This window comes from Chionomys nivalis, chromosome 13, assembly GCF_950005125.1.
Source record: "Chionomys nivalis chromosome 13, mChiNiv1.1, whole genome shotgun sequence".
NCBI classification, from domain to species: domain Eukaryota; kingdom Metazoa; phylum Chordata; class Mammalia; order Rodentia; family Cricetidae; genus Chionomys; species Chionomys nivalis.
In genome coordinates this window covers 72,510,748-72,537,638 of record NC_080098.1, presented here as the reverse complement: position 1 = coordinate 72,537,638, position 26,891 = coordinate 72,510,748, and the positions used below count along the sequence as shown (strand labels likewise).

The 26,891-nt window shown below is 45.2% G+C and overlaps 1 protein-coding gene across 6 annotated transcripts in view; it reads right to left on the bottom strand.

Moving 5' to 3' along the window:
* Positions 1-26,891, bottom strand: part of Ntrk2 (neurotrophic receptor tyrosine kinase 2) — a 320,663-nt gene that overhangs the window by 272,452 nt on the left and 21,320 nt on the right. For all 6 annotated transcript variants that reach the window (XM_057787616.1, XM_057787617.1, XM_057787615.1 and 3 more), the window contains exons 3-6: positions 15,880-15,954; positions 15,699-15,770; positions 11,539-11,607; positions 7,916-8,070 (exon numbers count right to left, since the gene is read on the bottom strand). In XM_057787616.1, the coding sequence (XP_057643599.1) occupies positions 7,916-8,070; positions 11,539-11,607; positions 15,699-15,770; positions 15,880-15,954 (371 nt within the window). The remainder of the gene's footprint in view (positions 1-7,915; positions 8,071-11,538; positions 11,608-15,698; positions 15,771-15,879; positions 15,955-26,891) is intronic.

The following is a 26,891-nucleotide window of genomic DNA, read 5'->3' as shown; positions in this document are numbered from 1 at the left end:
TGGACAGATCATACATACTATATCAGATCCATGATCTGAGGGTGCGATTCATTTGAAATGAGTTCTCTGCCTATTTTGTGGAGGAAGAATGTAGCTCCTTATTATAAACTAAGTGGTCTGCCCTGTCATAAGAGTTTCCAAAGGAATCTGTGCAAAATTGGCCAAGGTTACATCTTTCAAATGTAAAATCCCCTGCAAACGAGTGAGCACCTGTCTCCAGCACTGATGTGCTGGCCCAGACCCAATCATGGAAAAAACAATCTGTACTTGAAATATCACTTGAGGCTTAATTAACACAATAGAAATGAATTGGGAAGCATGGATCGCCAAAGCGGGATCAACCACTTGCCAGGCACCACTTTCTGGCTTAATAAGATTTGAAATAAGCACAGCACATAGCGAAGCCCACAGTGCTTCCAAAAGCTGCTAGCACACTGGATAGCCCTGCTAGCACACTGAATAGCCCTGCTAGCACACTGGATAGCCCTGCTAGCACACTGGATAGCCCTGCCAGCACACTGGATAGCCCTGCCAGCACACTGGATAGCCCTGCCAGCACACTGGATAGCCCTGCCAGCACACTGGATAGCCCTGCCAGCACACTGGATAGCCCTGCCAGCACACTGGATAGCCCTGCCAGCACACTGGATAGCCCTGCCAGCACACTGGATAGCCCTGCCAGCACACTGGATAGCCCTGCCAGCACACTGGATAGCCCTGCCAGCACACTGGATAGCCCTGCCAGCACACTGGATAGCCCTGCCAGCACACTGGATAGCCCTGCTAGCACACTGGATAGCCCTGCTAGCACACTGGGATAGACTGATGGGGCGCTCAGAGATTGAACAGAGAACATTTAAAATAAATGTATTTAAAACACTAAAAGAAACTGGTGCTGGTGGCTCACATCTGTCACTCTAGAACTCAGGAGGCTGAGGCAGGAGGATGGCTGTGAGTAAGAAGCCAGCTTGAGCAGCATAGAGAGGACCTTCCTTCATCCTGCTCCCCAAAAGATGAATCTGCACAACCCACCAGCCTCAGGATCCATTTGTAGGATCCACTTCAGTCCTCCAGAAACCTGGTCCACTGCATCCCTTACCCAGTTAATGTGGGAACAGCATGAACACACCTGCCACCTCACAACTGATCTTTTTTCTGAAGCTCGAAGGGGTTATACAGAGAAACAGACCACAATCTATGTCACAGCGTGAATAAATGTTTGGTCATTCATTGCAGGTCAGGACCTGTGGGGCATTTGAGCAGATAATAGTAATGGTGCTAAACTCTTGCCCATGCTCATGGCTGGACTCATCGGTACAAAGACACAGGGAGAGAAGAAAGGAGATCCTCTTCCATGCGATAAGGACAGACACGTCTCTGGAAACTTAGGACGGCACTAAGAGTTAGCCTAGTGCCCTGGATACAGGGTTGAAGGTGTAACTGCCACACTAGACACCCCTACCCTCCCAATCCAACAGAGGAAAGAAAAATGTCAACCCTCTCATAGAGGATTCCTCTCGAACATCACACACATTCCATTCTAAGAATAAGGTGATTTGGGATAGCCAAGATGGCTCAGTAGATTAAGGTACTCGCCTGATGACCTGAGTTCAGTCTCTAGATTCCTTCTGGTAGGAGACAATTGACTCCCATAAATTGTCCTCTGTCATGCCAAGTGTAACTTGCAGGCCCAGAGAGGAGACCCAAGCTGACACTTGATAAGGTCACAGATACACAGGAGCGGTGGAAACTGTGGTGGGTCTGGATCTGACCTGGGATCAGGTCCGAGCACGCAGGGAATTCTGCAACACAGTGATGGAAGCTGGGGACTCAGGGAGGAAGTCTAATATGTCCTCAAGAAAACCCACAGGGATAGGGAGTCCCACAGCTTCCACAAGAAGCTGCAGGTCCAAGCAGATCAAAGTTGACCCAGGACAGTGACTGATACTCAGGAGAAACAGATGAGTTGCTGGCCTTAAGTACTAATTCCACAGTGAAGAATGACACCCCAACTCTATTGTGACTCAGTCCTCTCCTTGACATGGTAAAAGAAGGATGGTGTGTTGAATTTTAAAAGAAAAGGAAGGAAGGAAGCAAGGGAGGGAAGAAGGGAGAGAGGGAGGGAGGGAGGGAGGGAGGGAGGGAGGGAGGGAGGGAGGAAGGAAGGAAGGAAGGAAGGAAGGAAGGAAGGAAGGAAGGGAGGGAGGGAAGGAAGGAACAGAAAGAGGGAAGAGGGAAGAAGGGAGGGAGAGAGGAAGGAAGAAACAGAAAGAGGGAGGGAGGGAAGGAGGGAAGGAAGGAGGGAGGGAGAAAGGAAGAAAGGAGGGAAGGAAGGAAGGAACCAAAACCTAGTATAGAAACATAAAAAACAAATCTATTGAAAGAATTGCCGACCTTAGCTCAGGATGCATTGAGAACCAATAGATAAGATCAGAAATTTATAGTTAAAATACTAAATATGTAGAACAAAGAAAGTATACAGAAAGCAGCAAGAGAGAAATACATGTCACATATAAAGGCAGGCTCACCAGAGCAGAACATTCTCAGCAGAAACCTTAAAGGCTGGTGGGTTGTAAGTTTTTTTTTTTTTTTTTTTGTTTTTTTGTTTTTTTTTTGGTTCCTGTCCTGGAACTAGCTCTTGTAGACCAGGCTGGCCTAAACCTTAAAATTTTCACACAATTTATTTTCAATCTCTGAAACCTAATGGTTGCTAACCCAGATTACCATACCTAGCAAAAACAATCTCTCATAATTGAAGGAGAAAAAAACCCTTGATTAAAAACAAACTAAAGGAACAGATGACTGCTTAGCCAGCCCTAGAGAAGACAGGTTAAAGACTCCTCTGGGCTGAAGAGTAAGGTAAATATTCCCAACAAACTATGGGAAAGAACAAACCACGTGAACAGCAGTTACACAGAGGAGAAATACAAAACCCCAGACACTATAAAAGGATTTAATATATACCTTTCAATAACTATAAATATCAATTGTGTCAATTACCCCAATCAAAAGACACAGTCCAACAGACCCAACTGAAAAATGACCCATTTATTTGTTGCCTCCAAGAGTGTATGTCTTCATCAAAAATGGGGTCAGCTTTAGGGTGAAAGGCTGGGAAAGGAATTCCAAGCAAACTGCTCTAAAAAAAAAGCACTTGTCACTTTTCTGATATGTCACAAATGAGACTTAAATCAGAACCAGTCACAAGATACAAAGGTCAGCACGTACTGACTCGGGGAGCAATCAGCCCATGAAGAGCATATTGTAATTCCAAATGCCTAACACACATAACACGGGGCACCCAATCTCATAAAACAAGTGCAGCCAGATGTAATGACAGACAAATCCCAACACACTGAGGCTAAAGGGCGCCATCACCCTACTCTCAACCAAAGACTGCCATCCTTTCACAGTGCTTCTTAGGAAACAGCATTACTGGTATCGAAACCAGGTAAAGACACAACAACAGAGGGGGAATTATAGGGCAGTTTCCCAATGATGATAATCGCAAAACTTGTCAAGAACTTGCAGCTGAAGCGCATGTGCACGTCCGAAAGACCCTTCACCATGAGCAAGTTGACTCTATCCCAGTGGCACAAGGACAGCTCAACATTTACAAATCAGTAAATATAATACACCACAGAGACAGACTCGAGCACAGCAGTCTCGGGATCATCTCCAGAGACACAGAAATGGCTTTTGATGAAAACCAGCATGGCTTTAGAACAAATGCCCCCAAGAAGTTAGGAACAGGAAAAACATATTCCAACACACTAAAAGCTGTATGTAACAAACCTCTAATCATCATACCAAATGGGGGCAATCTAAAGCATTTCCACAGTAAGAGCGAGTACTCATTATCCCCGCTATTATCTAATAGTACTTGAAGTATTAGCTGAAGCAATAAGACAAGAAAAGAAAATAAAGTACTAATAAGACAGCAAGCTAAACTCTCCCCATTTTTAGATAATGTAATATGCAGGAGACTCTACAGACTCTCAGAAAACTCCTAGAGCTGATAAGTATTCTCAGCAAAGCAGCAGAAGGAAAAAACATTCAACCTCACTTACCATCAGATGCATGAAATTAAAGAATCTCTTCTACCTTGCCCCAGTGAGAATCACAGACATTAACACATGCTAAAAAAACACTGCTGAGATGAATAAAATGGAACCTTCACGCACTGCTTGGAGAGATATAAAGTGGCCCAGCCTCTGTGGAAGTATCTATAGAGCCTCCTCATAAAAAACAAAACTAGAACCACTAAATGACCAAGTTCAACCATGTCTAGCTACTCACACAAGGATTCCAAGTCAGAGACAGCTACAGCTCATCAGTGTTTACTGCAGTTCTACACACTGCAGCTAAGTTACACAACACACCTCAGTGCCCACCGATGGAAATGAATAAAGAGCCTTGGCCTGCTTTCCAGTTGTGCAGAAGAATGAAGTATGTAATCCATGTCAACTGACCAATAACCATGCTAGGCGGATTGAGCCAGTCCCAGAAAGACGAGTACCCCATGTTTTCTCTCATTTGCAGGTACTGGATGTTGCATAGATACATAAAATCACATAGATGTCATAAAAACCAAAGCAAAATTGTTCAAGGAAACAAAGAGGACTAAAGGATAGGAGGGGTGGAAGGGGACACAGGGGCACAGAGACAATGCACTCAAAGAACATCATATTACTGATTGAAAATGTCCTTAGGTGGCCCAGTAGCATGTACAATAGATATGCACCAATGGAAATCTTAAATGTATTTTTAAACTTTTAAAAAACACCATCAAACAACATCTCCCCAACCCTCTCCCTGTGGCTTACTCATGCATGTGTCTGAGTGTAGCAAATATTTTTGGTGTCTCTTCTCTGCCATTCAAACAGGAACACACACCTATGGTGATATGGAACAAAATAATTCTGGTTTCTTAAGTAAAAACCCATAGATCATTGTCTTTCTAGTGTATTTCTGAATCACCTATTAATTCACCTTTATAAACATTTTCAAGTTACATTATTTATCTCCTAATGCTTTTGTTGTTGTTACAGATATAGGACATCATGTCGTTTGTATCTTCTGGTAATTTCTAATAAGTGGCACTATATGAAAGCCAATACAGTCATTAGTCAATTGCTTGTAAACATTTTCTTTTAAACAGAAAAAAATAAAAACAAAATTTAAGATGATAAAACACTAAGAAATGGGTGAAGAGATGCAAAGAAATATAAATATTTTTCCCTTTTTGGTGCTATACACTCTAGGCACAGAAAATGCACAGTGAAATATATATAGTAAATGTTTTGGATTTCTTATTTTTTCAAAAAAATCAGAAGTGTACTTTGTAACTTTCAAACAAATAAAAAAAAACAGAAACTAAAGATGAAAATAAATGAAAGAAAAGAGGAAATACTACAGAGAATTTAAAAAGGCATAGAAAGAGGAGCATTTATCAAATCATAAGTCAGTTTGTTCTACACTGAAGAATATTAATAATCGGGATAATACTCAAAGACCAGGCAGCACTTTTAAGAGTTTGCTGATTTGGGGACACATAACTTGCTAGAGTGGTAAATTATGGGTGTAGCAGACTCTAATGGTTCACATAAGAGAGAAGTCCTGCTCTCTGATGTCTTCTAGAGGAGCATTTACAGGATCACGAAGAAGGATGCTGTGGAAACACTATGATAGCAATAATATGGGAATTGGGGTGGAGAGAGGCTCAGCAGTCAAGAGTGCTTTCTGCTCTTCGGAGGACTGGGTTCAGTTCCCAACACCCACATGGTGGCTCACAACAATCTGTGATTCCAGTTCCAGGGGATCCAGTGCCCTCTTCTGGCCCCTATGGGCACTGCATGCCTGTGGTGCATGTCATGCATTCAGGCACATATATATACAGATAATTTTTTAATTAAAAATAAATAAAATCTTTCTTTATAATGGGAAATAAGCCAAATAGCCATCAGCACGGAACACTTGGTGTAATTAAGATACATTTGACCACAAATGCTTCGTAATAGTTAGAATCTAATGGACCTGTCACTACTGAGTTATAATGATTATAAATTTTTTTAAAATATGTTTTTATAGAGTACAGGAAAATACTTTTTATGACAAAATGTATTTCTATTACCCATGCAGTTGCAAATAAATAAAAATGCCTTGAAAAACACAGCTGAGGAAGGAAAGTACAAACAAGCGCCTCAGGAAACTGGCAGACACCGAAGTGTGCAAATTCACCAACACAGCCCCAAATGTTGCTCTAACAAGCACTGATAACACCACAATGGATCGCAAATGTGGCCATTTAGTCCTAGCGTGTCAATAAAACCTCAGTTCCCTGCAAGGAGTGTGTGTGTGTGTCTGTGTCTGTGTGTGTCACTGTGTGTGTCTCTGTGTGTGTGTCTGTGTGTGAAAATGTTACTCTCTAACACCTAATTCATTAAGAACTGTGGAGAAAAACAAAAGAAATGAAAAATGTTGGGAACAGTGAACCCCCAGATCTTGAATTTCTTGTAAACAACTTGTTCTCCCCTGCTCTAAGTACCTACAGCTGCTGTGAGCACGAGACCCTCAGGAGTTCCTGATGGCAGGAGAGTGGTTTCTGAGGGGTTTGAATGGGGCGTGGCTATCCCTATATAAGCTGTCCCTGAACACAGTAAAGGGGGCATTCTTGGGGCATTCTGGTATCAAGGATGGTCCGTGTCTCTGTGTGTTGTGTGTTTCAATCATGAACTGTATGGTGCACCACAGAAAAATATCAAAAATAGACTTAAGAAAAAATAAAAATCTGTTTCCCTTGAACATTCTTCTATTCGTATCTCAGAGGTCAACCATACCAAGGACGGATGACCTCTGAGCCCGCGTCAGGGTGTCAGGACCATGGAGCCACATTTTAAGATTGATAAAAAGAAAGTTGATGTCGGGGAAAGACAAAGCAGACACCAGCTGGCGGTTCATGGGACAAGGGCCTGTGTCAGATGCTCTCTTTCGTGTTTCCTGGATCAGAAGGCCAAAACAGCTGTGGGGTTTGGGAGCAGGGTGACCAGGGGACTCAACAGTGAATCTCTTGCCCCTCTCGGCAGCTTCTCTCGGCAGTTCTAACATGCACCCAGGCGGAGACAGCTGCCTCTCATCAGCTGGGAATAGATACCTTCTAAGCGATATTAGGTATGCTGGGAGTTTTGTTTCGTTTTGTTTTTTTTTTAAGGTTGGCTGACAGAGAAGGTTGAGGGACGCCAGCAAGAGAACAGAGCGGACCCCCGCCCCCATGAGGAGAGCAGAAGACTCTCTGCACCCGAAAGATCTGTGTGGCACGGAGTAAGGAGCCAGCGCTTATAGCTTTATTATCTTCATAAAGTCCCCCTCAAGGGGAAGCAGCCATAGTGTTGGTTTTAATAAAAGTGGGACTTCAAACAGGGGCTTCTGAAGGCAAACAGCTAACACATACTCCTGTGGCCACCGATCAGGTGCACGTAATCCCCTGCTTTGTCACCAGTCGCCGGGCCAGAGTGCAGAGAATCGGCACCCGAGGTCCGTCCCTCTGCAAGGCCTACATAGGTGACCTGGGAGGGCTGTGTTCCTCAAGGACATTTTCTGGGGGACCTGAGAGGTGGATAGATGGATGGACAGATCGACTGGCAGACAAATCTACAAGGGAATTAACAGTAGACTTTTGTCCGCGTGTTCTTCAACATCAGCCATTCAGAAGCAGTATTATACTTTGAAAGAATATTCACTGAAGGTGCTCCAGGCTGGCTTCCCTGCACTGCCTGTAAACGTCTGATTCACCAGACATACCCACAACACACTCTGTGAAGCCTGGGTAGTGGTTTTCTCCCCAGACTCACTACCATACCAAGGCAATTAGAATAATTAATTTACCCTAGAACCCATTGATCTAAAAATCAATTACCACAATTGGGTATCTGCAGGTTTGCCAGGGGGGTGTTCTTGCTGCTTTCATTGAGGCAGTACAAATCCTGCGTGTCTGGGCTGCCCTTCGTCTCTTGGAGAGTCTTGATCCACATAATGTCGCAGGAACACGTGAATGGATTGCCCACCAGGACCCTACATGGAACAGAAATGCAACCCGATCAGGCTCCACGTAAGTTTCGGCTTCGCTGGTGTTTCTGAACTGACCACAGGAGGACAGCGTCTTCACCGCTAACCTCTGAACAGCATGACCACCTTCGCGGCATGCCAGTGCTTATTATTCATCCCAGTATCTAAAACTACTGTGCTGCTGTTCTGTGAAAACACTGTAGACGCTATAGATACCAAAGAAATGTGGAACTTTGCAGAGCATGCAGGAAAACAGATCTGAACAACACACAGCTATGGCAGGGCATCTCATGAGGGAGAGGGGGCTGCTTCTGTACGTAAGTGAAGCTGTCAGTGATAATATTTTAGAAGCATTAATACACCTGTTTCTGACCAAGTTAGAGATTTAAGAGTTCTCACTTCAATGGGCCAAGTAGAACCATTTTGTGTCTATTTAAAATGAAATTAGAGCTATCGGGATCCAAGGCTGAGGTGCAGGAACCAGGAGGCTGTCTCTCTGGCCTTTCTGCATTATGCAACCAGAGTCCTTTTCATTCCTGCAAGAAAGTTGAGGGCTAAGCTGGGCGGAAGGAAGGTAGAGAACACATATGCACATCTTCAACCCAGTGGGGGTTGCGGGGGATAATACGCTGGACTCCCTAGGCTGAGCCTGCTGCTGGAGGGTGTGCTAGACCTCAGCCATACTGTCAGGATGCTTATGTACTACAGTGGGTGAAAGAGGAAGTGGTCAAGAGGAAAACAAAAACCACAGGGAAAATCTTTAATGCTATTTATAATGCTCCACGGCCTATTTAAGATGAATTCCATTTATGATAATGAACCTTTAAATGAGGCCATTTTCAATCGTTACATAGACGATGCCTGGCGCTAACCACAATGCTTAAGATTTCCTGAGGACGGGACCTGGCTTTGCAGCATCGTTTACTCCTGTGGTTTTCTGATTGTGCTCTAAGAATCTCAGAGGTCCCTGGAGACTTTCCTGCGAGTTTCTTGGGGGGTAAGGGGGAAATGTGGTCATGGTGGACTGGCTTAATTTCTATCTGCTCACTCATCTCCAACTATTCCGCCAACATCCAAACAGGATTTGATATTATACGACATGAAATAGCAGACAGAAAAGACCCACCATTGGCTCCAAGTCAAGGCACCCAAGACAGTTCCTAGAGTTCTGAGTATACAAATAGCTAATGTCTTTCTAAAATGAGGCTATAATCAAATAAGCCAAATGGAAAAAAAAATGGCAAGGATCTTCAGTTAGGAACCCAGGATGCTCACATGGCCGCACAGCGCCGGCAGAGGGCTGACTCTCTCCTCTCTTCACATGTTATCTGCCCTGGGTGGCCTGGGCACCCACCTCTCCCACTAGAGGATGGAATCCTAGACGGAATTTTCTCCCCTTCGTTCTGACAGGTAGCCTACACATCGTCAGCACCCAGTGAATGGTTTGCTGTAAGCAGCTCGCAGGATGCTGAAGCATTAATTGGAAAGCAGAACTCTGATTTCATCCAGGAAACGTTACGCAGTGGCACCCAAGGCCTTTATGTGGAGGGCCTTGCCCTGTGTCCCATACCTGCCTCAGAGGGGGTCATGTCTCTTGCTGTATGAGAAAAAGGCACACAGCGCATGTCCTCACTCACAGGTGGGGCAAATTAAGCTGGTCTCCTAGGCATAAGGTGTAGGGTAGTGGTGACTGGAAGCTGGGAAGGGTGGCGGGAAGGGCGATGGACGCTGCCAACTGGGTACAAAGCCACAGCTAGGCAGAGGAAGTCAAAGCGTTCTACAGTAGAGTAGGCCTACTGTATCAAACAGTAATTTATATTTCAAAAGAGTTAGAAGAAAGTATTGAGTGTTGAATATTTGATATTTTATATAAACATATATATGTATAATCAATATATTACTATATAAGATATGTATAGATCCTTGTATACAACATACAAATGTCAAATATACTATACCCCCAATGAAATATATACCTAGTATCTATTTAAAATAGATACACGATGCACCTGAGCATGGTGAAGGGCCCTCTTCGTAGGGTTGTGTCCTTGTCCTGAGCACCTAATCTGATGAGCACTCCTTCTTTGGCATTAATTTGAGGACTGTGCCATCACCCCCAGTCTCTTTCCCACTCTGTTAGACCAAAGCCCTAACTGCGCCCCCACTGCCCTGCCCACCCCACCCCCCCATACACATACCCTATACCTCAGAATTCAGACCTGCCTTTTAGCTCTGCTGGGCATAGCTATTTCTGGCAGTATGGTTCTCTACTAGTTGAAGCAAAGAATTGGTCCAAACCCCATGTGAGTTGTTCCCGGACTGTCTCTGTGGAAGTGCCAAGGGGCTCCCTGCTCGGGGCAGCTGGCACTCAGATGTGTACACACCAGCCTGGATGTACCTGACACACATGCTCACGGGCAACCTTGTCATATGTCAGCCTTGGAGGCCGGGGTTCCATTGTGCTTCCTTTTCTAGGGGACTTCATCCTGGTACTCAGAGCCCAAGACACCTCTTAACCCTGTCACTGCCTGGAGCAACAGCAAGGTGGGGACAGGAACTACCCCAGATGGGAACAGAGCCCAAGGACCATCCCACCTCTCTGATGTCTGGGAGCAGACCGGGTAGTGGTCCTGGAATCCACTTCCTCTGCCCTGAGCTCTGAAGATTCCCACTGTGGCTTTTGATGCGTGACTACTCTTGCTCCACCCACATTCCTGACCTTCCAGAGAAGAAAAGAAATCCTGAGACTGGTCCCTGAATGTTTCTAAGTGGTTTAAGCTAATGCTTCTTCCTACCCTCTAAGGTCTGTCCTTCCAGCCCCAGGCTTGCCTTGGGCATCCCTCAAGCCCCGGCCCACAGCAATGGCGGTCTTCATATTTGCGTCATGGTGATTACACCAAGAACCATCTGAGGTGTTGGCTGTCAGTCACCAACACATCTCAATGCTTTTCCCATCATTTAACAGAAGAGGAGACTGGAACATAAGGATAAATATTGAGTACCATGGTGGACCTCGGAGAAAAGCTCCCAGAGATGGCAGGGGTGGAGAACGGTCTCTCTTCCACAGTGGCTACACCCAAGCCTTTGCTGGGCTGAGACTGACAAAGCTGGAAGGGTTTTATTCGCTGCAATTTCCTCCGTGATGAACTTGCTTTATTTTAAGGCTTGGATAAAACAGGAGCCAGATGACATAAAATAAAGCCACTTTAACACAAAACTCCCTGCTGTTTTTTCTCTTTTCCCTCTATTAGAAAATAAATTATTTATGTAAAAACAGCATTTAGCTGATCATAATGACATATAATTGAGAATGAGATTTTAATCACCCAATTGGGGCAAAACTAGAGAAATCATTTTTCAAGAGTTTTGATGCAACACAAACTTGCAATGGTACTCATTTTTCAAAAAAAAAAATACCAATTATCCTTTCTTTTGAAAATGTTCTCCCAAATGTCCAACAAAATCATTACTTACAGCTCAGACAAGTCAAGGTGGCGGAAATGCTTCCTAGACAAACTCGTCAGCTTGTTTCGTGTGAGATTCCTGGGAGAAATAAGATACATTAAGTGTGAATTTAAAAGGTTGTGGTTTTAAAATGATGTGTTCAAATAAATACTTTGTTTTCAAAATGCAATTTTCTTGGATTGGGTACACATGTTCCTTAGACCCCATGGTGTCTTTTACCTAGAAAGCCAACTTCCTGGGTTCCCTGCCCCTCTCGCAGTTTCTACACGCTATGGAAGGGTGGGCACCTCGCAAGTCTATTTTTAGTATCTTTGTTTCACCCAAGAGCTTATGCTTCACAAACTGACTGGCGGTCCAGTCCTAAACTTCGTGGAGATCCTGACAGTTTGAACATTAAGTTGGGAACTATGTAATAAAATATAACATCATAAGCTCAAGAGAACAGAAAAACTTTACAGCTATAAAGCATCTTGAACATTTTAAGGTATGTGGCAAATAGAACTTGGAAAAGACATAGAATTTAAAGGTCTTTCCAGGGAAGAGCACATCTGACTGGAACTGTCCTGATGAGATCATTTGCACAGGGCCTTCATGAGCAAGGAACTCCAGGAGGGCTCTATTTTGAACTCCCCAGAAATATGACATATTTAGATTTACATAAACCAATGAAAAGTTGCCCTATTGAGGGTGAAAAACAAAAAATAAAAAATAAAAAACCAAACCTAATGAATTTCCCAGTGTGTTCCAAATATGCGTGTTTTTCAGTCAGGTGGGCATTTTCGGTAATCTGTGCCACAATCATTGGGATGGGAAATTCCCAGCCATCATCCTGGCAGCTGAGTTTGTTTACTGTTTAAATTTTACTTCAAGTTATGAAATATACGGAGTAACGGTGACAGCAACCCTGAGGCCAGAATGCTGTGTTAGTCCAAGGGTGTCTCCGTGGAAGTGCTCTGATCCATGTGAGCAGGCCTCTTGGAGAGTCAGGGAAACCCAGGAGCTGAATCGAGAGCTAGAACTAGCCAGCTGGGGAATGGTGAATGTGGCTTCTCAGAACTCAAGGGTGCAGAGTGTGTAGGACCATTCGGTGAACCTCCTTCACTGAGATTCCCACCCACCTGAACCCGGACTGACAGCAGGCTGCCCTTGTGCCTTCTAAGCTTGTATCTTCTCCATTCACAGGAGAGCAATGTGCTTATCCCCAGGAAATAGTATCCCACATCAAAGTATAATCCACCAGGAAGTCGGAAGACATGCCCATAAAAGGCTTTCCTTTTGGAACATGAACTGAGAATGACTTTGGTGGAGCCCATCACATCAAAAGAGTCTATGCCTGCCTTTTAGGCTCAGATATGTTCATATTCATCACAATTCCCAATCCTTTTGAAAAAGTGGAAAAAGAAAAAAAATCCTTTCTTCTCTCCCAAGATAAATAAAAACAGAAAGGAGGAAAGAAGGGAGAGGGAGGTGAGAATGGAGCTGTGGAGGAGAGGAAGAGAGAGAAAAAGAGGCGAAGACCAAGAGCGAGGAAGCGAAGGGAGGGATGGGGAAGAGTCCCCATTAGCTCCACGCTGCCCTGTAGAGCAGCCTCCCCGCCAGCTCCACGCTGCCCTCCCGGGAGGGCAGCAGCTGCTCTATTGGGCTGCCAGCAGCACAGTGCAGCGCGGGGTTACGAGCCAAAGAACAAGATGAGTTTTATGAAGCATACTTAGGAATGGGGCCAAAAGCCAAAAAGGAGGAAGAAGGAAGAAAAGAGAATCAACAATCCTCTTACTGTTTGATTGTAAAACTTTGTTAAGAGCACAATTAGCACCTCGGCAAAGCCCCTGGAAAACACACAGGCTGGCTTTTCTCACAGTCCCTGTGGTTTTAGGGTCTGGGCAGCAGTTAAAGGCACCTAGACATACATTCAGAGAGGAGCTCTGAGTAGCCACTGTGTGAGGCTAACATGGACTAGGCAAACTGAGGCAAGGGTGAGCCAGGGTTCCCCTCTGAAGTTTCTCAAAGCCCAGAGGGCCATAGCCCCATCTTTCCCATATGTCTGTATAGGAGGGGAGCTAAGAAGGGTTGTCAGGCCAGCCTAGGGCTGGGGAGAGACAGCTTTAGAACACAGCTCTTCATTAATCACTTGCAGCCCACTGTGTTGATAACTGGGGTCAGTGCAATTTGCATCCAGGAAATTCAGGGAAAACAAGATGGTCCCCAGGGTCCTTAGTCACAAGCAGAAGCTGGGACAGAAGGCAGATGCTAGACTTGACTCCCCTCTCCATCCCTACCATCCTCCAAGACAGGCTAGCTTCATTCTGTGGCTAGGAAAAGCCCCTTTCTCCAAGTGAAAGCCCGAGGCTCCCTGTCATCTCTCCACTCTTCGTGAGTGCCTAAATACTGGTCTAATGTCACTGTGTTCTACTGCTTGACAACAGCTACACAAGTCAATAGAGGTTTTGATGTTAGACCAATTATTGGTTCCTGGCTTGTAGGCTAGTAAGGAAGCTATATAGAATATCTACCCTTCTTCAGTGTCCTATCTTAAGACCACGTCAAGAGGCAGGAGCAGACACATAACTTTATGGATATGCAAGCTGGACACCATTAAAATTGTTCTCTCACATAGCCACACACAAAAGAAAGACACACGGGGCTATCAATAGAATTACAATTAGCCATGGCCCTCTGTTCATACTATAATGGGAGCATCAATCCCCTGAGGAATCAGACAACACTCAATGAAACTGCTGAGCGATTTGGGTCTAAGGTCATCTGTAATGAAAATTCGAAAACTTAACTGTCAAGGTCATTAATTACCTCTGAGAGGTGGCAGTGGGACATTTTTCCATTCTCACCCTCCTGTTGTGCCTGTGCCACCAAGGGCTACCAACACATCAGGTCTGCCCCAGCAAACCAATCCAGACAGGCTGGCAAGAAGTGTTTCAAGAAAAAAAAAGTGTTTTAAAATGTGCCCAGAGTTTTATTCCAGTTTTGCAGAATGTTTTATATCTTAGAAAGTGACTTCATTATTCCTGTCACATATAAAATATGAACTCATGATAATGACTTTATGAAATTAAGGTCTTCAGTAAAATCAACACATCTCCACAGAGCACCCAGGCAGTCTGATCTAAGACAATGAATTCTTTAATAACCGGCATGGAAACCAGCCTGGGAACTGTTTTCCCTAGGGAGGGGGAAGGGGCAGATGTTACAAGATGATAGTGATGGCAGAGAGTTTATCTCTCTTATTCCTGTCTTAAGAACATGGTGAAGAGCTGGCCAGCAGGTAAGTCACACAGCTCCCTCAGACTGGATTTTTGTCTGTATACTGGGGATACAGACATTGCTCTGTGCAAGAAAAATGTCCAGGTGAGACCCAGCGGGTAAAGGGCCAACTAACTGTGAAATGCAAAGAGACTTTGGTCAGCAAGAACTCCGATGACAGCCCTCCAGCAAAAGACTGATTCCACCCGAAACTCACAGTGTGAGGGAATCCGAATTGGGGGAGGGACCGTGACATTTTTGTCTTGAGGGTGATCTATTTGATAGGCTATCTCAGGAAGAGCATAATTTGTTGACTTAACTGGTAGCATTGAGGGGCTTACCAGAAAACCATATAATAACTCTTATTTCCTGCATTTTCAATTGACTCCAGTCAACAAAATGCCAACATGACTTGGGGCAAAGCAGCTCCTACTACTAAGAGTCATCTGGACCGTTAGCATAGTCAGTGATTGATTTTCTTTCCTCTATTTTTATCAATCCATGGCACATGCTGCTGAGAAAATGAAGGCTCAAATGGTCCTATTATAAGGGAAAAAGCATTAGTAATTTTTATTTCCTTAAGCCATCCAAGGCCAAGTCAGCATCTTGATTACTTAGCTTGATGTCTTCCAGGGAGTGTGTCTTATTCCAAAGAAAAGAATCAAGACCTTTGTATAAGGACATCGTTTTCACATCAGAGTCCTTGCCGTTGGCCCAGAGCTCTGTCCAAGATGGAAATGGCCCAGAAATTCACAAAAGGGAATGAACAGGCTGTTCTAAGCACCCCCAAAGCCATTCTGAAATCAAACACAATCAAAGCTAATGCTCCTAAGCTGCTATCAGGGCGACTGGGGCTGGCGAAGGGGGAGATAAACAAGGGTGAGAAAATACTGGGCAAACGGCTCGCTACTCACACATGCTGCAGGTTGCTGTTTTTCAGAAAGGCTTTGTACGCCACAAATTTTAATCCGGAATCCACAATTGTCCTACAGAAAACACATAATGGCATTCACGTTAGAACTAACCAGCAAGCTGCCTACCTGAGCACAGCAGAACGTAAGAAGAGTCTGAGGTAAGGACGCAGTGAGTACTCACAGGTTTCTCAGCCCCACATAAGCTTCCACGTCATCTTCGTTGATGATCTCTAACCTTTTCTGATTTGCGATGAAACTGTAACAGAGCAGAAAGGAAATGTCGGTGACTCCGAATGCTGATGCTCACATGGAATGATGGGTAACTTCCATGCCACCTTACCAAGGTGGCCAAGGAGTCCCCTACACAACACCCCTATGCAACACAATAGCTACATTCTTCCTTTGGTATCATTGGTTCTTTGAGAATTTGGTCCAATTTATTTTGATCATATCACCCCCATTCCTCCAGCTACCCCTAGATCCAGCCCCAGTCCTTTCTTCCCAGGGAAGGCAATAGTTAAAATGACCGGATTTCACCATCCCTGGCCAGCCACCGAGGGTCTCATTGTGTGTCACTTTCCTGCCTAAAAATTTCAGTCCCCCTCCCCTTGTAAAGGCACCACCACTGGGCGAAGGCTGAACGTGTCCTGAAGTGGAAGAAAGGTCGTAGGTTTCTGCGCATTCCAGGAGACACAGTCATTTCCCCTTCTAAAATATGAAGTGCATTCCCGCCACCCCCCACTTCTCCCTCCTGCTCTTCTCTTGGCCAGCATTCTCTCTTTCTGCCTGTGTCAGCAGCAAGTCCAATAGCTCCTTTGATGAACCACATTCCACAAGCCCCAGGTGGCCCTAGCGAAGTCTCTGTAGGAGATTGTCCTTCCTCCCCAGCCCACAAGGCTTCCAAATATAGGAGTTAACTAAGGACTCTTGCTAATGACAGAGACTAATAGTCCCTTGGCCATGATGATTGGCTGAGAGATGTGCACGTGACCTCAGGGAGACCACCGAAACTAATCCTTAAGATTTAACACTGTGAATCTTGGGAGAGAGGTGTTGGGTCTTTCTCATTCTCTGAACTCATAAAGGAAGAGTAACACTAGCCTAGGGCTTCTGATGGGCAAATCTACCACAAGAAAGGAGCCGTCCAAGAATGAAGTCAACAAGAAGTGAGCTAATGAGACATAGAAACGAACAGTCCCATCAAACTACCACTTGGGTCTTTGAATCTAGCCATTTCTAAAGCTAGATATTATTAAACTAGTTTGATCTGGACTTCTGTCATGTGCAATCGATAAAGTCACCAATAGTGCAAACATGCAGCTATTAAAATTACTATCCTGGAGGTTTTTGTGCTCTGTTTTGTATGACAGCTGTGTAAGAACCCATCTCTATAGCCTTAGGTCACAGCCTCTTTGAAAACAGAATTGATTCTATAATTCATAATATGCACCACAGTTCCTAGGTTATCCTTAAGCAAAGGAGGTAGTACACAGAGGATGGATAGATAGATGGATGGATGGATGGATAGATAGATAGATAGATAGATAGATAGATAGATAGATAGACAGACAGACAGACAGGTGGGTGGATGATGATGAACTGGAGGATACTGGTAGGTGGATGGATGGATGGATGGATGGATGGATGGATGGATGGATGGGATGATGGATGATAGCTGGATTGTGTATGTATGGATGTATGTATGTATGGATAGATGGATGGATGGATGGGATGATGGATGATAGCTGGATTGTGTATGTATGTATGTATGTATGTATGTATGGATGGATGGATGATAGCTGGATTGTGTATGTATGGATGTATGTATGGATGGATGGATGGATGGATGTATGGATGGATGGATGATAGCTGGATTGTGTATGTATGTATGTATGTATGTATGTATGTATGGATGGATGATGGATGATAGCTGGATTGTGTATGTATGTATGTATGTATGTGTGGATGGATGGATGGATGGATGGATGGATGGATGGATGATGGGAGGATGATAGGAAACAGTTGCAGTTACAAAAGTACTACAGAAGCTATGATTGGGTAAATTTTACTTTGTCGTTTTTGAAAAACATTAAGATGCATAACATTTTAATTAATACCCTAAAGTCAAACATACAACTCTTCTATTAACAATGAGTTAAAATGGAATAAATGTCTTGAATAATAAGACACAAGAGCACCCAGCATCTCTGAGTCTCTACCCAATGGAGAAAAGACAACAACAAGATGGATGGTAAGAACTTGGACAAACAAGGGCTGAGGGGAGGGTAAAGAACTTGCTGTGCAGGCATGAGAAACTGAGTTTGTCTCTAGAACCCACATAAAAGTTGGGGGTATGCACCTGTAACCCTAATTCTATGGGTATGGAGATGAGCAAATCCCATGGGCAATAGAGAAGGACATCCAAAGTTGAGCTCTGGCCTGCACACAAGCACACAGAGGTAAGTATGCCCTTACACATATGTACAGATAAAACACACAGATGTACACACTTCACACACACACACACACACATCCATAGGAAGAAAGGGGAAACATAATTAGGGCACATTAAAATTAAAATTGAATGACTGAGTATATAAGTTACACCAATATCAAAATCATTTTAAAAGGAGCCATACAAACACAACATCAAGCCGGGTGGTGGTGGCGCACGCCTTTAATCCCAGCACTTGGGAGGCAGAGGCAGGTGAATCTCTGTGAGTTCGAGACCAGCCTGGTCTACAAGAGCTAGTTCCAGGACAGGCTCCAAAACCACAGAGAAACCCTGTCTCGAAAAACCAAAAAAAAAAAAAAAAATTAAAAAAAAAAAACAAACACAACATCAAAACCCAGCCTCCAAAACAGAAGGTCAACCACTTCTCAAGCTCCAGATTCCTAACCCAAGACCAGCCTCTTCACAGGACACAAGACAGAGTGACTGAAGTCGCTAATGGCAATCCCTTCCCCCACCCATCTGCCACAGATCAAGGAAATATATTAAGACTTGAACCGAATGCTCCATTTTTGACATCAAGTTTTTATGAAATGTTTCAAAACCATCACATTTTGGAGACATTTTTCCAAGAATTTCATCGCACTAACATTTTCAGTAAGACCACAGTGACCTCATTCTTCTCGGTGAGTAAGCTGCACTGAGGCCTGGATTCCAGACCTGCTGAGTATTTTTAGCATCTTCTTTCTGCCACAGCAGCAGGAAAAGAAGAATCGGGGGGCGGGGGGGGGGGGGAAGGCTTCTCTGGAGTCGCCGCTGAAGCAGCAAACAAGCTCACCTGCCAGTATGTACCCGAGTTAGCCCGCGTGGTCCTTCTGAACCCTCGGTTGCAGTGGGTCTTCATCCCGCCTCTACCAGGCCAGGGAGACCAATGCCATGGGCGGGGTGAGAACCCACTACATTCTACGTTTTCTTTCCTTTCCACAGAGATCACCACTGAATTCACCCAGAGAAGACAAATGCCCGTCACACCGGGCGGTTATCTAAGCAGCATCCAGGGCCGAAACATTTACCTTTTTTTTTGTTTTGTTTTTTGTTTTTTGAGACAGGGTTTCTCTGTGGTTTTGGAGCCTGTCCTGGAACTAGCTCTTGTAGACCAGGCTGGTCTCGAACTCACAGAGATCCGCCTGCCTCTGCCTCCCAAGTGCTGGGATTAAAGGCGTGCACCACCACCGCCCAGCCCGAAACATTTATCTTTACTTCAGCCTTTCTTTGAGTTGTCCGTGCCATGTTTAGACGTTTATTTCACTTTAACCCATTGCTTAGATTATACATGACCCAGTGGTGCTCAGGAAAGCACAATGAACACAAACAGGGCAGAGACGAGATGCCAACGAGGTGAAGAATTGAGGTGTAAAAAGCATCCACTTGGCTGGGCATGGTGGCACACGCCTTTAATCCCAGCACTTGGAGAAGGTGGATCTCTGTGAGTCTGAGACCAGTCTGGTCTACAGAGTGAGTTCCAGGACAGTTAGAGCTACATAGTGAGAACCTGTCTCAAACAAGGCAAAACAGACAAGCAAAACAAAACAAAAAACACAGACTTGTGAGCAGAGTTATATTTTTGTTTTTAAGGTTTTTTGTTGCAAATCCTTAAGAAAACAAGAAGACCAAGCTTGTCGATGATAAATATACCCTACTTACAAAAAAGCAGGCAGCATCAAACCCAGTGAAAGACCTTGGATCTAATAGCAGATTAGTTTTTCTGAAAACCACTCAAAGGCCATGCAACATTATCAGAAATGGCCATGTAGGGTGAAGAAAGGTATGCTGGGAACACAGCTCTGTTCAGAGGAAACTGACCCCAAGGTTGTTCCTGGTTCTTATCTAAGCCCAGAGGTCCACAATCTGCTGGTAGCTATACGTTATTCCTGCCATCTACCCCTAAGAAACTCTGTTTGGGCCTGAGGAGATGGCTCCACAGTCAAGGGCACAGACTGTTGTTGCTGAAAACTCAGGCTCAATTCCCAGCACCCACATCCTGGCCTACAACTGTCTGGAACTCCATTTCAGAGCATATAGTGCCCTCTTCTGGCCTCTGTGGGTACTGCATGCACCTGGAGCACAGACATCATGCAGGCAAAAAACATTCACACACATAAAGTAAAAATGAAAAAGTCTAAAAAAAAAAGAGAGAGAGAGAAAGGGGATTCTGCTTAGTTACCACCAAGTGAGGACTCCTAAGTAGAAGGGAAGCCAGTGAGGCTAACAGGCAAGCCACAGAGGAAAGCGAGAGTGGCCAGGAGCCGCATGGTAAGCTGCTCACCCCTAGAATTCTGAAACCCACAAACAAAAGCAACACTGCCCTGTCTCTCCATCCCCACTAGGTTGATCAGGTATCTAATATCTGGCACCGACTTGTGGCTAACGACATGGGGAATTTCCTCACACTGTTGGGAAGGGTGTGACCTGGAATAATCACTCTGAGGGCACAGTGCCAGCATTCTGCAAAGCTAGAAACTGGTACCATTTGAGGTCCAATGATCCTACTTGTAGGCATCACCCAAGAGAAATTCTTACACGTAAGCACAAGAGAGCAGATGCAGAATTGCTCATGTGGGCGGTGTGTTGTTGCTTTCTTGGGATTCCAGCACTCAGGAAAGAGGTGGTTTCCAGTTCAAAACTACCCTGAGTAATACAGGGAGAGTTTATCTAAAGACTAGGAGGAGGAATTTTAAGATAATCAAGAGGATATTACAATAGAATCAAAGGTAGAAAATGTGCACCCATAAAGATATCAGGAACTTTAAAAAGCAAAATATACTAAATACATAATTGAACTGTATCTAAGCAGAAAGAGATCTCTACGCAAAGTTATAAAAGCATCAAAATTATGTACTCAGATATACACATGAAACAATTTACTTAAAAGCTTAACGGTATTGCCAGTGTTTGCAGTACACGTGCAAAGTGTAGGGAACTGAGGCGAGAAAGGGAGAATGGGCTGAAGATAAAGAACAAAGTGTTAAATGGTTTATCTGGTGGAATTGAAATTCTATTTCTTTTTATAAGGAGAAAAGGTTTGCAAGGGAAGAGTTGAAAGATGCAGCATCGATTCTTAACCAGCGAGCAGGAGAAGTTATCTCGTGGATACTTTTGCTTCACCAGGAGGAATGGAAAGGGGAGAGGACTGGCTGGAGGGAAGACAAAGACGGGAGGAAAAGAAACAGGGGTAGGGAGGGGAACCAGAGACAGCCACAGAGTCAAATGACTGTAGGAAGTCTGGGCCAGGGCTTCTCCAGGCCTCAGCAGGCAGACCCGGCTGAGCTCAGGTTTCTAGGTCCGCAGATGATCCCTTGTCAGTCGGGGCCCAGAGCTTCTAGGCAGAAACAGAAGACAAATGCCTTGCCCTACCTACTGGCGACTCACACCTAGCTACCAAAGGTTTTGGAGTTCAGCCGTCTCCTGGACAGACCCTCCCCAGCCAGCAAGTCTACCCTGAGACCTCTCCCCAGTGCTCCTGGGAAGAGCTGTGGGGCTCTAAGGGATATTTAAGAACAGTAGGTCTCTGCTTCAGAGAGGGCCTTCGCTCCCAAGGAAGAATAAAAAAGGCCAGGAATTTGGCCGAGGACTGTGAGAGCTTTCTCCATGACAACCCCCAGCTTCTCTGTCCCTGGCCTAGGATTCTAGAAAGTTCCGGACCCGGGACCTTTCTGGCCCAGGGCCTCCTTCCAACCCTGCCCCACAGAACTTCACAGGAGGCCAGCCAGCAGAACAGTTTCTTCACAGAAGCCCAGGCTTCCTCCCACTGCCCTGCAGAGGGTGACTTTCTTCGTGCAGGCAGGCTAACAGCCACCTTGTAATCACTGTGAGAGATCGGACAGTCAAACAGTTAAAGAGCCCTCTGGACACTCACCCCTCCTCCACATCAGCAACCCTTCAGAAATCACCGCTGGCACTGCTGGCCTCCACCGTTCAGGGTGCCCACAACAAACCTTCTTCTTCCTCAAGCCCAGGTCACATTTCTGGCCCTTATATGTGAGCCTTGTTCTTGCCACTCTTTTTCACATCTCTGCTGCACCCCAGCTATATTCTGCAGCCCTGAAAATCAGATCCCATAGACTGGGCTATCGGAAAACTCACCAAGATCTATTCAGAGAGGCTACAGGTCTGTATCACTCCTTAAGCAGCATGGGGGCAACACCCAAACTGCCCTTTCCAATGGGAGCACTTTGAGCCCACCCTATGGCGAGCGCTCACAGCACTCTAAAGTGTGTATTTAAGAATTAGAGAGGCAGTTTCATATTTCTACTGTCCCACCTGACACCCCCAGCTGAACTGTTAACTCCCCAAGGGCAGGGTGCCCAGTTTGTCATATATATGGCCATTCCCCAACAGAGAGTAAATGTCCACAAAATGTCTGCTCTCAGTGTAGACAGACAGACACCGTCCATCTGGAGAAGTTAGACACACTTGCATGGCGGTGTGCAGGAAGACTGAATGAAGATCTGACAGATAACAACACAAGTCGTGGAGAAGTCAAGGAAACAAAGCAAACAGAAGATGGGTGGCCATTTCAAAAGGAGACTTTATTCGATCTGAAAGTGAATTTAGGGTCTGGAGAGACAACTCAGCAGGTGACAGCACCTGCTGCCGATGCAGAGGACCCGAGTCTGGTCCCCAGCACCTACATAATCGCAACCATCTGTAACTCCAGGCCAGGGGTCTGAAGGTGTCTTCTGGTCTCTGTAGGCACCTGGTCCGCGTGTGTTACACTTACTATAGACATGCAAACACAGCTCTCATACATGAAACAAGCTAATTTAATTTAAAGAAATTTTAAGTGAAATTGTATTACTAACATACAACTGATTCAAAACAACTATGTATTTATTTTTAATGATAACAGATGAATATTTACTAGCCTCTGAATACACAGTCTCAGGAGTCTGCTGAAGGAATCTGAGATTCAAAATGGGCGCTAGCCAATCCGCTTGAGAGAGGAGAGTGGCTGCTCTCAGATGGGCAGGCCTCCCACCACAGGGCTTGATAAGCTACAAATAGAAGGGTCTTGGCAGAGATGCACACACCAGAGACAAGGAAGGAACCACAGGACAGACTGGCAATGCACATACGTACATACATACATATGAGTGACGGACAGCTTAGCTGGAGGAAGGGCGTTGCTGTCGAGCCTTGAAAGGCGGCAGGCAACTCAAATACAAGCGCATTCTTTAGTGTCCCTTACACTGTCTCTGGTGCTCTCCCGTCTCAACTTCACATTTTAGGCCTTTACGAAGATGTTTTCCTGAGGGTAAAGAACTTCCTCCCTGGGGGGCTTAACAAGAAGGTGGGTTTTTGAGAAATGAAGGTGGTAGCATTCAGAAAACTCCCTAGGAACGGATTTGAACTGAAGGTTTCCTGGACAGGGTCTGCCTCACATCGGAAGTGATTTCACATTTGCTCTTCAGCCTATCAAATGATCCCACTAGGAAGTCTCCCCAGGAACAAGGAGTGGCCCTAAGCAGCTTTCCTCTAATAAACACTAGCTTAAAACTGTACAACTCAAAAGTATGAGTTCCTCATGTCCAGACACCTGCAGCCTCACCTCCAAATTGGTAGACGAGAGACAGAGAGAGTTGCTTAAGGTAGGTTCAGGGCTATAAGTGTGGTTCTCTCCCCCACTCCCGTCCCCGGCCCCGCACACCCTCCCTGTACTAGGAGATAGGAAATTACCCTTCAGTTTCCTTGTCAGAGTTAGAAAGTGCCACTAACCACCACATGAAGAAAACAATTCCTACATGAAGCCCTCCCTTAGGGCTGCTTATTCTAATGAGCGGTCACTGAGGCCGGGTACCTGTCCTCGTGACTGACAACCTGGTAAGTTTAATCGCAACGTCTCCAGTGCTTACATCTGTGGAAGAGGCACAGTCCTTTTCAGTGTACAAACTATGAAAAAAGTTCCCCCAAGTAATTATGGGCAAAAAATTACCCTCTTCATTTTTCCTGAGAGTTTGGAGAGACTTAAGCTTGTCTGTGTCTGCCAGCAGGAGCTTCCCAACAAAGAACAGACCATTAGTCATCCGAAAACTTAGCTGGAGGGGTAGCATAAGGTCTACATAAAACACATCAGCATCTACCAGGAAAATACAAATTATCTGAATTATTACATTGTCTCCCATGCAGATTTAAGGCTGAAATCTAGCCAACAAGGGAAGTGCTGTGTCCTAGAAATGGGATACACAGTTACAGCAAGCCACATGGTCTAGACTTCTTTCTGGTGCTGTGATCAAAACACAGACCAGAAGCAGGAAAGGGCAGGAAAGGGTTCATTGCAGCTTGGAGGTCACAGCCCATTGTTTAAGGAAGTCTGGGTAGGAACTGAAGCAGGAACCATGGAGCAATGCTGCTTGCTCACTTGTTCCCTGCCTTTCTCATTGGCTCACTCTTAGCTAACTTTCTTGTACTGCCCAGGACCCCTCCACAGGAGGTGATGCCGCCCACAGTGGGCTGGTGCTATTGACATGGACTGGATCCTCCTGTATCAATTAACAATCAAAGCAACCCCCACAGACATGCCCACAGGCTAATCTGATTGAGGGAATTCCCCATCTGAGGCCTTCCACCCAGGTGACTCTAAGCTGTGCCAAACTGACGATTAAAACTAACTAGGGTGCCATGTCTTATCCTGATCTGCCCAACACAGCATGTTTTCTCTTTTATCCTTTAATGTTTTATTAGTCACTAATATTTTGAAATTTACATATTTTAGAATCTGATTCTCCCTCTTCTCTCAAACACACACAAAAATAAATAAAATAATAAAATAGAACGAAGACCCAGAGGATGGGTAAACCACTCCAGTACTCCGTCCTTAGTGCGCGAGCTGATCACGTGGGTGCCACCTCTAGGCATCTGAGTGCATTTCTGCTTGAGCTTTGCTACTCCTTCTCTGCCTCCTGGGAAAGTTTTATGGTACTGATATTAGTCTGGCTTTTAATCTCCTCTGAGACATTATTGCCGCATACACTCTACCTTGTCAGGCATTGCCTAGAGATCCCTAAAATGAGCCCTGTCCAATACAATGGCACAGAAAGGGCAGCAAACACCCCACTTTATAAACAACAAGCAAATACTTCCTGTTACGATATGGTTCTGAAATTCCCACAAAGACCAAATGCAAAAGGTGGGTTCTACAGCTTGTGTGCCTGCTAGGAGGTGGTGCAAGCCTGGGAGGCGGAGCACAGTTGGAGGAAGCCAGACCCCAGGGACAGCAGCATCAGGAGCATCCCTACTCCACACACCCTCTCGCTCTCTTCCCACCATGGGTCACAGACAAAGTAACCTTTGCTCCTGTATGACTTCATCACCTCAGGCATGGTGTCCCAGCCAGAGAAAGCTGATTAATACACTTTTGTTTCTTCCGGAACATCTAGAAACTTCCTCTATTGCTAAAAAGAAATGGACAATAGTCATAAGCCAAACAGAATTTAGTGCTTCGTGTGATGGTGAATAAGTCCCAGAGGGAGAAAAAAGTAGATTCTTTGTGCTAATTTTTAAGGCTCCAAGAAATGTATTTAACCTCATTGGGCTTTGTCCCTGGCGAATCACAGTAGCCTAGCACAGCCAATGGGAAGACATCGCTCATCAGGTAATGTGACATAGCTTTGAACCATGACCACACACGGACAAAATGGTCCTAACGTTAAATGATCAGCAAAAAAAGTTACTTCAGTTTCTGGTTAGGTCAGCATATTTATTTAGGACAAGTGATTCGCTGGGAAATTATGTGAAGTATAAGTGAGCTTATTTGGTGATTTGGGGTGCAGTTCACAGCTAATTCATCCTGGCAGGTGCACCGGGGAACCAGTCCTCTCAGCTTGGGGGCACCACAGGAGTCCGAGAGAGCCTTCCTATGGCTGGAAAAGCTGTCGGTCACAGCTGCTCATGACAGCCAAAGTCAACTCTGGGGCTCCACCATTGCTCCAAATTCTGGGGATGTCACATTGCTGCTTCCCAGCATGCCTGGGTCTGCCTGCTGGCTCCTTTGCAGCTCATCTTCGTTTGCAGGCAGGTGGCTTCCACCTGGATGAGCAGGCAGGCTGGGCTGCTCAGTCTCTGTAAAAAGATGTCAGTCCCACCATCTGCTTGTCTGGTTTGCAAGAATAGACTAGAATCTGGCCTTATTTTACCACAGAGAGGAAAAATTTCTAGGCTCTAATCAGAGGAGGCAACCTCGAAGCAACACAGGAGAGCTTCTGTCAGAGCATGGCTCACTAAAGAACAGGCCATGATGGGAGTATGAGGTTATAACACGCATGACCCTAGTCGGCAGTGTTGGGAGTGTAAAGTTATAACATATATGACCTCAAGTGGGCAGCGACAGGAGTCTAGGGTTAAAACATGTATGACCCCGAGTGGGCAGTGAAGGGAGTCTAAGCTTACAACAGTATGACCCCCCAAGCAGGCTGTGATGGGAGTCTAAAGCTATAACACGTATGACCCCGAGTGGGCAGTGATGGGCGTCTAAGGTTATAACACGTATGGCCCCTGGAGAACAAACTCCCCATCCTCTTTAACCTCTGCAGACTCCATGTCACTGCCATGTCCCCTGCTTTCTCCAGAAGGAGCTGAAATGGACCCACGGATCTTTGTAAACTCTGGGCGCTGGGTCACTCGTTCTTGTGAAGAAATCCGGCTGAGCTGCGCTCCTGCGGGATTAGGAGGCGTCTCCTTCCTAA